The sequence below is a fragment of the Peromyscus californicus genome, unplaced genomic scaffold (assembly GCF_007827085.1).
Source record: "Peromyscus californicus insignis strain IS unplaced genomic scaffold, ASM782708v3 Scaffold_12__1_contigs__length_115047231, whole genome shotgun sequence".
In the NCBI taxonomy this organism is placed as follows: Eukaryota; Metazoa; Chordata; class Mammalia; order Rodentia; family Cricetidae; genus Peromyscus; species Peromyscus californicus.
In genome coordinates, this window is record NW_026294413.1 from 95,153,305 (window position 1) to 95,165,748 (window position 12,444).

At 37.2% G+C, this 12,444-nt stretch overlaps 1 protein-coding gene across 1 annotated transcript in view; it reads left to right on the forward strand.

The window, feature by feature from the left end:
- Wapl (WAPL cohesin release factor) overlaps positions 1-12,444 on the forward strand; it is a 70,361-nt gene that overhangs the window by 20,169 nt on the left and 37,748 nt on the right. The window contains exons 3-4 of the mRNA XM_052733983.1: positions 2,714-3,757; positions 7,489-7,607. Of these exons, the coding sequence (XP_052589943.1) occupies positions 2,714-3,757; positions 7,489-7,607 (1,163 nt within the window). The remainder of the gene's footprint in view (positions 1-2,713; positions 3,758-7,488; positions 7,608-12,444) is intronic.

Genomic DNA, 12,444 nt, shown 5'->3' on the forward strand with positions numbered 1-12,444 from the left:
TAGAACTCTCTTAAATTAGCTTTTGCCTACTATATAATGTTTTAGAAAATTTTTAAAAATCATGTACTAGACTAGTAATAATTAATTGTTGCTTTTGCTGTAGTGTGTGGATTGTTTACTACTGACTGATACTTAAATACTGTTTCCTTCCTGAATACTGAAAACTTTCCTTACAGAATTCCTTAGCACTCTTCCTTCTAACAAGTTTACAAGGATAGGCTAGCAGTAATACAGTCAAATAAAAGGCAACTTCTGAAATGCATAAGCACAGCTCATACACTGGAGTATAGGAGAAATGATAAACTTAAATTAGTAATGTTTTAAAAACTAATAAAAGCTTATTTTCATATCTGTCTTTAAGTCAAAGGATGTTTACACCTAAAACAGAAAGTCTTAATTTTTGAGATAAGATAGTAGAAGCTAGGTATTGTGCACATGAATCAGGAAAGATCACTAGTTTGAGGCCATTTTGGGCTCCAAAGGAGGAGACCCTTTCTCAAAAAACAAAAACAAGCTGAGTGTGATAGTGCATGTCCTTAATCTCAGCAGAGGCAGGTGGATCTCTATGATTTTGAGGCCAACCTGATCTGATCTACATAGAAAGTTCTAGGCCAGCCAGCCAGCCAGCCAGTGCTACATAGTGAGAGCCTGTCTCAAAACCAAAACATAATGCAACCCATTAACCACCTCCACAAAGTCTCCATAGTAGAGTACTCTACAATTATAAAAATGAGATGATGAGGGCTGGAGAGATGGCTCTCTGCATCATGGCACACGTGTACCCACACATACACAAATCAGTAAAAATGAGGTAGTTTAACTTAGTTATATCTTAGAGACATTTATGTAGTTTGAGCATATTAGAGATTTACTAAACAGAAGCATTTCTAGTAATTCATTTAGGTACTCTGAAGTAGATAAGCCACGTGGTTCCCTGTTGAACACAGGAGGAAATTGGAGCTCTCAGGAAAGTTCTAGAAGATAGGACTCTTGCAGGAGAGCTATAGAACCAGCTTCACCTTGGTGTCATATTCCTAGACTCAGTTACCAGTGCTCTTTTCATTATAGAAACAGTAGCTTTACTTTTAGACTTGACTTTGCTTATAACGACCCTTCCAAAGTGCTACATATCAGCTTTTCGTTTTTTTAGCTTTTTTTTTTTTTAAGGATTACTGATTGGTATATCTGACACTTAAGAAAACTATAGTTCATTACCTCTAGTGAGAAAAGTATGTAAAAAATAAAACAAGTACCTTGTTTCTTTATTAGATGTCTCCTAAAGGTAAACAAATACAAATCTTGTTGGCAATTGAACTTAGGGCCTCATGCATGTTAGGCAGGTACTCTATCACTGAGTTAAATCAGTACACTTCATCATTTTACTTTTTATTTTTGAACTAGTGTCTTAAATTTACCAGGCTTGGCATACTCTGCTGAGATTACAGGCCTGTGATAGTTAAATTATATTTAAACTCATTAAGTAGTATCAAAATTATATAGTGAATTCATCCATGTAAAGCATTCCTTTTGACTGTTTTTGAAAGTGTGTTTATTAAGATTTGTAAATAAGCTGAGTGTCCTGGTGCATGCCTTTAATCCCAGCACTTGGGAGGCAGAGGCAGGTGGATCTCTGAGTTTGAGGCCAGCCTGGTCTACATTATGAGTTCCAGGACAGCCAGAGCTGCATAGTGAGACCCTGTTGAAACAAAACAAACGATCTGTAAATAGTTTTTCTTAAATGTAGATGATTTTTCTTGAGGCAGTTTTATTGTTTGGCATAGAGTTAAATATTCACCAGTGTTTACCCATTAATAAATGCTCAGGGAATGATGAATCATATCATATCAAATCAAGTTTGAATCATATTGCCATCTTTTACTTGAAAAGTAAAAAAAATTTTTCTGATGATAAAAATTTAAGGCAACAAAAATTAATTCCCTACATATAAAATAGTCATGTTAAGGGCTGGAGAGATGGCTCATCGGTTAAGAGCACTGGATGCTCTCCCAGAGGTTCTGAGTTCAATTCCCAGTAACCACATGGTGGCTCACGAACATCTATAGTGGGATCTGATGCCCTCTTCTGGCATAAAGTCATATATGCACATAGAGCACTCATATATAAAATAAATAAATTAAAAAAAAGAAAGATACTATAAATAGGCACTATAGCCACATAGATACAGAACCATGTTAAAAATTACATGATGTTATGTGGCTTTTAGTATTAGAAGAAATAGAGAAAGAACTAGAGAAGCTTCCTGCAAGCAGGTTTCTATACAAAACTAATATACTGTGTATACAGCCCTATTGCAGCTAAGTACAAATGCCCCTGAAAGGCCTTCATTCGTTGTTACATGAGTTTAGGTTCTACTAAATACCTTCTAATTTAAGCATAGTTACTTGAAAGCTTAAATGGCATCTGATGTCATCTTCACTTGATTCAGTTTCTTATAATGCTAGAATTTCTTCTGAGTTCAGCATGACAGTTTTAAGAGGCTTGGGTGTTCATGGACAAGTTACAGGTTATGCAGCTATACATGCAGAGTAGGAGAGCAAATGTCAAATGTGTAAACATTTTTTTTTTACAATTTGAAGTTACTGCAGCTATTTCAAGATTGTTCTGCACTACTGTTCTGAGAGCCCTGCTGTTTGTTAATTTGCATACTAATGACATTAATGTTTTTAACCTGTCATATTTTTCATTTTTATAGATAAAGTGGAGAATTTTAGTGAAGAACATGAAAAAAATAGTCACCATTTCCATAAAAATGCTGAAGATAGTACTAAGAAACCCAATATAGAAACCACAGTGGCTTCTGAATATAAAGCTGACGAAATTAAGGAAACAAATGATACTTGGAATGCCCAGTCTGGGAAAAGATCAGAGTCTCCGTCTGAAAGTTGTCCAAGCAAAGGACCTGTAAGAACTGGTTTATATGAGTGGGATAATGATTTTGAAGATATCAGAACAGAAGACTGTATTCTGAATTTGAATAGTGATTCTCTTTTGGAGATGAAGGATGAGGATTTAAAAAACCGATTGGAAAATCTAAATGAAGCCATTGAAGAAGATATTATACAAAGTGTTCTTAGGCCAAGCAACTGTAGGACGTACTGTAGGGCCAATAAAGCGAAATCCTCACAGGGAGCATCAAATTTTGATAAGCTAATGGATGGCACCAGTCAGGCCTTAGCCAAAGCAAACAGTGAATCAAGTAAAGATGGCCTGAATCAGGCAAAGAAAGGTGGTGTAAGTTGTGGGACCACTTTTAGAGGAACAGTTGGACGGACTAGAGATTACACTGTTTTACATCCATCTTGCTTGTCAGTTTGTAATGTTACCATCCAGGATACAATGGAACGGAGTATGGATGAGTTCACGGCATCCACTCCTGCAGATTTAGGAGAGGCTGGCCGGCTCAGGAAAAAGGCAGATATTGCAACTTCCAAGACCACTACTAGATTTCGACCTAGTAATACTAAATCCAAAAAGGATGTTAAACTTGAATTTTTCGGTTTTGAAGATCATGATGAGACAGGAGGTGATGAAGGGGGTTCTGGAAGTTCTAATTACAAAATTAAATATTTTGGCTTTGACGATCTCAGTGAAAGTGAAGATGATGATGATGATGACTGTCAAGTGGAAAGAAAGACAAACAAAAAAAGAACTAAAACAGCTCCATCACCTTCCCTGCAGCCTCCCCCTGAAAGCAATGACAATTCCCAGGATAGTCAGCCTAGTACTAATAGTGCAGGTAAGAATTGTAAGATGTATATATAATAATATGTATTTAATATATGATTTGTTTTTCAGGCTTTAATCAAAGGCTAGACTCCTGGAACTTAGTTTATATATGTGTGTATGTGTGTGTGTGTGTATATATATATATATATATATATATATATATATATATATATATATATATATATATATATATATATATATATATATATATATATATATATAAATGTATATATGAGACTTACTTTAATTATGTGTAGGTATGTGTGCCTGCATGTGGGTATATGCATGTGAATACAATTACCCTCTGAAGCCAGAGGCATTAGGTTCCCTAGAGCTGGAGTTAGAAAGAGTTGTAAGCTGTCTGACATGGGTGCTGAAAACTGAACTCAGATCCTTTGGGAGAGCAGCAAATTCTCTTAACTACTGAGCCTTTTCTCTAGCCTTACTTTGTTAAATTACATGTTAGTAGAAGCATCTATTTAGAACCTGTGTATCGCCTTATGCAGAGGTATAGTATTTTACATGTAAATTTTTAGGTCTTAAGTTATGGTAGACTGGGAGTCTTACATGTTTTAAACCAGTGACTAGCATTTAAGATTTTTAGTTTTGGATTGGATTCCAAACCAGGGCCTCACACATAATAAGCAAGCTCTCCCACTGAAATACAACCCTAGGCTAGCATCTGTGAATTTATGTGAGAATTTTAAACTATTCAGTCTTTTGGGACAGAGATACCAAAACATCTTGTTTTAGCTTTGAAAATCCAAATGCAGTGAAGACATAAGGATAGATTTTGGACATTTAGTACTGTACTGATAACAGATGGTCTTAATGAGGGAAATACTCACAAGAAATTAATTAAACCCTTTGTAAGTAGCACAAAACAAAAAAAATTTTTTTGGAACATTCTCAAACTCTCTTAAATTGCGGTTTCATAAGATTGAAAAGTACGCTGGGCAGGTGAATCTGTGAGTTCAAGGCCAGTCTGGTCTACAGAGTGAGTTGCAGGTCAGTCAGGGCTACACAGAGAGATCCTGTCTGGGGAAAACAAAACAAAGGATTGAAAAGTACTAGGTAAGTATTCTCTTTTAATAATGAAAATTTGTCTCTTAAGATTGTAGACCCAATAATAAGGTTCTCTTAGGAGTTGAATCTCTAGTGAGAGATAGATACAAATAAAATAGGTAGCTCTACCATAATTAGCCTTTACTTAACAAGGGCCATGTGTAGAGGATTCACTGTTAAGTGCGGAAGAATTTGTGAAAGCTACTAGAATAAAGGGTCTTTTCAGCCAAATACATCTTTTCTATATTGGTTTAATTGTTTAAAAAAGCTTTTGTCAGCTGGGCAGTGGTGGCGCATGCCTTTAATCCCAGCACTTGGGAGGCAGAGCCAGGCGGATCTCTGTGAGTTCAAGGCCAGCCTGGGCTACCAAGTGAGTTTCAGGAAAGGCGCAAAGCTACACAGAGAAACCTTGTCTCGAAAAACCAAAAAAAAAAAAAAAAAAAAAAGCTTTTGTCCTGCTAAGGTTGTAGAAGAGTTTGTAATTGTGAATTAGAATTTCCATTATATTTGTGAATTTAGATTCTCAAATAGAGTATATCATAGTTGATACTACCTGCTACCTAGCTTTTTTGGACCTAAAAAATATTTTGCTTGATTAGAATTTATTTCTGGTGTTGGGGGTAATTTGTACAGGAGAGAGGTGCTCTACCACTGAGTTGTTACACCTTCAACCCTGATGAGATTCATCCTGTTTAAACTGGAATTAAAGCGGAAGCTTCTAGAGCCTCTTCACCCCCTAAAAAAGTATAGTTAACATTGATCCACCGTTGTCATCAGCCTCTTCTGGGAGATGCAGTTTGCAGCAGTCTTACTAGACACTTGAGATCTAGCACCTAATGCTGTCAGGACCTGCACTTTTGTCCTGCTGCAGGGTATTGGCTTTTAGTCTCATTTGTCTAGTAAGTTGTTATTCTCATCTGCGATTTCAAATCTGTTTTTATATCTTGGAATAATAGAACTTTAATTCTGAAATGTGAAAAATAGACTCACTTTGAGAAATAAAGTTGACATTGAACATTTGAAAACTAGAGACCTCTTGGATGAGAAACACCAAGTTGCAATTGAGTCTTGATATAATTTGCGAACCAGTAATCATTTTTAAAAGTTGAGGTAGAGAAAGGTCTTCCCTTTCTTCTTATGTGTTAAAAGAAAATGTTTATAACCATTTAGGAAGTAACCTAATCCTTCAGTAGTTTTATGTGAAGGCTCATGAGTCATTGAACTGCATTGTACTAACCAAAAAAAACCCTGTTATTTTGTTTTCCTCCTGACTCAGCCTCCCAAGTGCTGGGATTATGGCCTCTGCCACCACACCCAGAGATTTTGCATTTTAAAATTTAGTCCTTTATGGGGCTGGAGAGATGGCTCAACAGTTAAGCATGTTTGTTGTTCTTGCAGAGGGCCTGGTTTCAATTCCCCAGCACTGTGGTTCACGACCATTCGTAACTTTAGTTCTAGAGGATCTGATGCCTTTTCATTTCTGCAGGCTCCCAGGCAGGCATGTAGGCAAAACACCCACGCGTAAAATGAATCTAAACTTTTTTTTGTTGTTGTTTTTTTGAGACGGGGTTTCTCTGTGTAGCTTTTTTTTTTTTTTTTTTTTTTGGAGTGTGGGGGGGTTCCTGTCCTGGATCTCACTCTGTAGACCAGGCTGGCCTTGAACTCACAGAGATTCGCCTGGCTCTCCCTTCCCAGTGCTGGGATTAAAGGCTTGCTCCACTGCCACCGGCTAAACATTTTTTTAAAGTGGTTATCTTTGTAGAAGCCAGCAGCCTCTTATACAGCTTGAACAATGTCTTTGACTTTTGAAAGCCACACCAAAAGCTACTTATCTTGCATCAAAGCACTCTATACCCAGGCTAGTACAAATGCATGCAGTGGATACTGGAAGCATATAGTGTTGACACCAGACTACCTGGGTTTGGATTCTGGCTCTGCTACATCAGCTCTTCCTAACTGGCTTCCAGCAAGCATTCTTTTAAGGCAACATGATTTCATGAACTTAAAATCTAGAAAAAATGTGAAACTTAGGTATCATTTGATATTTATATGAGTTTGTGTAAATTATATATCTAGCATCTGTATATATCTGGCAGTTATATGATCTATGAAGTACAATTTTTATTTTGGAATTTTTTTTGTTTTTGTTTTTCGAGACAGGGTTTCTCTGTAGTTGTGCGCCTTTCCTGGAACTCACTTTGTAGACCAGGCTGGCCTCGAACTCACAGAGATCCTCCTGCCTCTGCCTCCCGAGTGCTGGGATTAAAGGCGTGCGCCACCACTGCCCGGCTTATTTTGGAAAAAATTTTAAGTCAGGTATGGTGTTGCATGTCTGTAATTTTAGTATTTGGGAAGCTGAAGCAGGGGGATTGCCATGAGTTTGGGGCCAATTTGAGATATCTAATGAATTCCAGGCCAGCCTAGGCTAGCTCCATAGACCCATTCTCAGTAAAAGAGAAAATATTTGGTTTTTCTGTTAACAAAATTAAAACTAGAACACGTGTACCAGCCAGGTTTTTTAGTAGAAGGTGAGGGCTAGAGTACTTTTTCAGCCATTACTGCTTTTTGTCATTCATTCATTCATCCCCCCCCCCCCAACACTATGCTTAAAAATGGCCTTAGTTTTCTGATAATTTGAAATACTGGAAAGCTAGCTAGTTTTGATTACCGTTTCAGAAAACTTGGATTTTACAGAGGACTTGCCTGGTGTGCCTGAGAGTGTGAAGAAGCCCATAAATAAACAAGGAGATAAATCCAAGGAAAATACCAGAAAGATTTTTAGTGGCCCCAAACGGGTAAGTAAAACACTATATTGGTGGTTATTTTATTATTTATCATTAGAGGTTTCATGTTTTAGTTAGTTTTCTATTACTGTGAAGAGACACCATGACAACATTTAATTGGGGCTAACTTACAGTTGAGAGGTTCAGTCTTTTATCATCATGGTGGGTCATGGTGGTGTACAGGCAGAAATGGTGCTGGAGAGGTAGAAGAGAGCTCTACATCTTGTGCAGGCAACAGGAAGTGGTCTGAGACACTCATTGTGTGTGGCTTGAACATATATGAGACCTCAAAGCCCACCCCCACAGTGACACACCTACTCCAACAAAGCAACACCTCCTAAAGCCAGGTGGTGGCACACGCCTTTAATCCCAGCACCCAGGAGGCAGAGGCAGGTGGATCTCTGAGTTTGAGGCCAGCCAGGGCTACACATAGAGAAACACTGTCTCTTGGGATGGGGGTGAGGTGGGGCACATGCTACTGCCTTTGGGGCCCATTTTCATTCAGATTACCACAGCTCAACTTAATTTTTTATTGGGACGTTACCAGCAACCATCTTGGCAATGTTTCTCACAAGATATCTGTAAATCTTTTTCTTTTTCTTTTTTTTAAATACACCATTTTAAGAGAAGTTGTGTATTTTTATATAGAGATATATAGAATTAAAAATTACTTTCCCATGCTCTAGAATATTGATTGTTGAAGCTTACAGTCAAGAGGCTAGTGGGAACTGAGGCTTGTTGCTGGTCTGCCTTGTAATAGTCTTGTATCACATATTGCCCAGATAAGACCAACATTCAAAATACAGTTTCTACTAAATTCCAGATGCTTTCCTGCCATCCTCAGATTGAACATTTTAAAGTCAGGGATTCTTCTGTGTGTCTGTCTTATTGAACCTCTCTTTCTCTTTTTTCCCAGTTTTTTTGTTTTTTCCAGACAGGGTTTCTCTGTGTAGTTTTGGTGCCTGTCCTGGTTCTTACTCTGTAGACCAGACTGGCCTCGAACTCACAGAAATCCACCGGGCTCTGCCTCCTGAGTGCTAGGATTAAAGGTGTGCACAACTACCACCTGACTTTTCCCAGTTTTGTTTTTTTTTTTTTTTTTTTAGATAAATACCTACAGTCATACCATTGTCCAGCTTTTTCAATAGCTGCAAACTATTTTGCATTTCATTTTATATTCTCATTAGCAATAGAGGCTGTATCAATTTCTCCCATATCCTTGCCAGCATTTACTTTAAACAAAAGCTATTGTAGGCTAGGTATGGTGGTGCGTGCCTTTAATCCCAGCAGCTGAGAAGGGCAGAGGCTGGCAAATCTCTCTGATTTTTGAGGCCAGCCTGGTCTAAGTAGTGAGTTGAAGGCCAGCCAAGGATACATAGTGAGATCCTGTTTCCAAAAAAAGCTACCTTAAAGGTATAGAATAGTTATGCTTTGATTGTCATTTCTATAATGACTACTGAATTAGAAACTCTTTTATTATACTTACTAGTCATTTGTGTGTATATATATTGTGTATTTATATTTTCATATGAGTGTGTCTGCGTGTACCTGTTGATGCCAGAAGACTGAATTAGGTCTTCTCTATTGTTCCCTGTCCTATTGTTTTGAGACAGTGTCTCACTCAACCTGGAGTTCACAGATTCAGCTAGACTTCTACTGTCCAGCAAGGCCCAGGGATCCTCCTTTCTCTGCCTTTCCAGCTCTGGGATTACAAGCATGTGCTGCTGTGCCAGCTTTTATGTAGGTGCTGGAATTGAACTGAGGTGGTCACGCTTGTATGGCAAGTGCTTTTCTGACTGAGCTAGCTCCCTAGCTCCATTTGTCCGTGTTTTGAGAATTGTCTAATTGAGTCTTTTGCCCTTTTTTAAAATTAAGGTTTTTTTTTTTTTTATTGTTTAGTTGTAGGAGTTCAGTATATTTCTCAAAAAATTAAAGTAAAACTACCACATGACCCAACTGTCTCACTCTTGGGAATATACACAGAGAACTCCATACCCTGCTGTGCAGATATTTATATCCCCATATTCTGCTTTATTCACTGTAGCAAAGGATTTGGAATCAGCCTGGTTGTCCATGAAAAGATGAACGGACATTTGGTGTATATATATAAAATGGAATGCTCTTCAGCTGTATAAGAAAAAATGTAATAAAAAATTTGCAGGAAAATGGATGAACTTAGATTAGAATGTATAATATTAGCTGAGGTCATACAATCTCAAATTAATGCCTAATTCATACTCTGTTTTCATCAGAAATCCTCAGGATGTCTTTCAGTTACCTTCCCCAGACCTTCTAACCAGAATCTTGTAGCAGTTTGGTATATTTTGTTCTTACAAATACCTTATTTAAATAGATTCTGATTTAAAATAATCCCTTTCACTTATTTTTATTGGGAGGCTGTGATATTTGTCTTAAGGACTGTTCCACACTTAGAAGTTATCTATAGCCAGTCGGTGGTGGTGCACGCCTTTAATCCCAGCACTTGGGAGGCAGAGGCAGGTGGATCTCTTTACATAGCAGAGATCCAGGAAAGGTGCAAAGCTACACAGAGAAACCCTGTCTCGAAAAACCAAAAAAAAAAAGTTATCTATAATCTCCTTGATAATTAATGTGCTTCACTATTGGTGTAGGAAGCTATAAATTAATAAATATATATTTATTATATAACATAATAAATATAAATATAAATATCTGTATATATCCTGGATTAGATTTAGGTTAAACTTTTCTTTTTGCAGAACTTCATTGGTTATAATTGTGTGTGTTTCTTTACCTTTGAAGCTCTATAATTTCTGGTTATTCCACTCTTAATATATTTTCATTATACCTCCACCTACTTTCTACAGTATGGGGGATTGAATATAGGGCCTTGTATATGCATTCTTAGCCTTTAATACTGTTTGAACAACTAACAAAGGTTGTGATCATGAGCTTTGTTTAAAACAAAGGCACATTTTCCCTTTTATAATTTTATTAGGTCTATTCTGACACCATGTGAATATCTTATTCTGCATTATATCATTTAACTCATTGTTGCTTGCATCTAGTATTGAACCTTGTCTTAGTTACTGTTTATTATTGTGAAGAGACACCTCGACCAAGACAAGTTATAGAAGGAAGCATTGAATTGTGAGCTTGCTTACAGTTTCAAGGGTTAGTTCATTATTGTGGCAGGGAGAGTGGCAGCAGGTGGGCAGGAATGGTGCTGGGGAAGGAGCTGAGATCTCATATCTGATCCACAAGTTGCAGGCTGAGGGGGGTGCGGGGAGGGAGACACACACACTTGAAACTTCAAAGCCCACTCCCAGTTATACACCTTTTATAAGGCCATACCTCCTAATTCTTCCTAAACCACTCTGTTCCTGTGATTCAACATATTCAAATATATGACACTGTTCTTACTCAAACCATCATAAACCCTATCGCTGTCTTTTGTTACGCTGACAGTTGCAGACTGGTGAAAAACTTTCAGATTGTTTCTTCTACTTTAGTAAATGGAATAGTGTAAATAGTCTCTCACATCATTGACAGATTAAATTTATTACTTATTAGCATTGTTCATAATAAAGTAAGCCATGAATGACATCACTTTTATGGCAAATCTAAAAGAGGCAAAGTGTTGAGAAATAGAATAATGGCACTGAGGCAAAGGAAATGGGGAGATGTTGGAATAATCATCCAAAAGGTATAGTGAAGTAGAATTAGTAAATCTAAAGTCCAATATATAACAGAAATACAGTTAATGTTAATAATGTATATTGAAAATTTGCTAAATGAGTAGATTTTAGGTCCTCTTACTGCACTGCAAAAAATACTTAACGAAGGGATGGATACATTAATTTCTTAACTTGTATTAATCATTTCATTGTTTTCATGTTTATCAAAACATTTTGTATTCCTTAAGGTATAATAATGTATAATAAACTTTTTTTAAACTTATTAAATGTAGTATGATAGGTTTTGACTTTTCTTTGTATGCCCTAGTTGTTTTAGATTTGGCTAGTGGGAACGGAACCATTTCTAGCTCTCTTGCTTCTCTTTTATGTAAACCCAGCGTCTTTGAGCACTTTGTTTTCTGCACGGTAAAGTGACCGAGATTCATCATGTACTTTTCTTTTTTCAGTTAAAGAATTCATTTCTCTTAGGAGTCTTAGTTCTTTTTGTACAGCCTAAATACCTAGAATACTTGAGTGCTAACTATGTTCATTGCTTATAGGCCCTGTCATCAGACAGCTAGAAAAAATAAGCTGTAAGTTTATATGGATAGCTTTACTTTAAATTTAGCAAAGCAGAATTAAAAAATATTTTTATTATTAGTGGGTTGGGGGAGAGGCCATTAACATGCCATAGTACTTGTAAGGAGGTCAGAGGGCAAACCTCTGGAGTTTTTTATTATGTAATCCAGGGATTGGACTCAGTTTATCAGATGTTTATAGCAAGGGCTTTTACTTGCTGAACCATTTTGTGAGTCTTGATGTGACAGAATTTTGTATTTGGCTTACTATTCCGTCCTGTGCACAGATAACCACATTATAATGTTACTAATGACAATTACTGGGACAGTAAATAGTGATGTTTAAGCTTTGCAGCTCTTTTTGCTGTTAGTATTTTACTGAGGATGACTGGTCAGCAGCTGGGCATGGTGGCACACACCTATAATAACTAGCTAGCACTTGGGAAGCGTGATACAGGAAACTTGCCGTGAGTTTGAAACCAGACTGGGCTACATAGCAGGCAGGGTGCCACAGGCCTTTCATCCCAGTGGAAGCAGGGGGATAGATCTCTGTTAGCTCAAGGCCAGCTGGTATGCAGAGTTCTAGGCCAGTCAGGGCCATATAATTGAAACCCT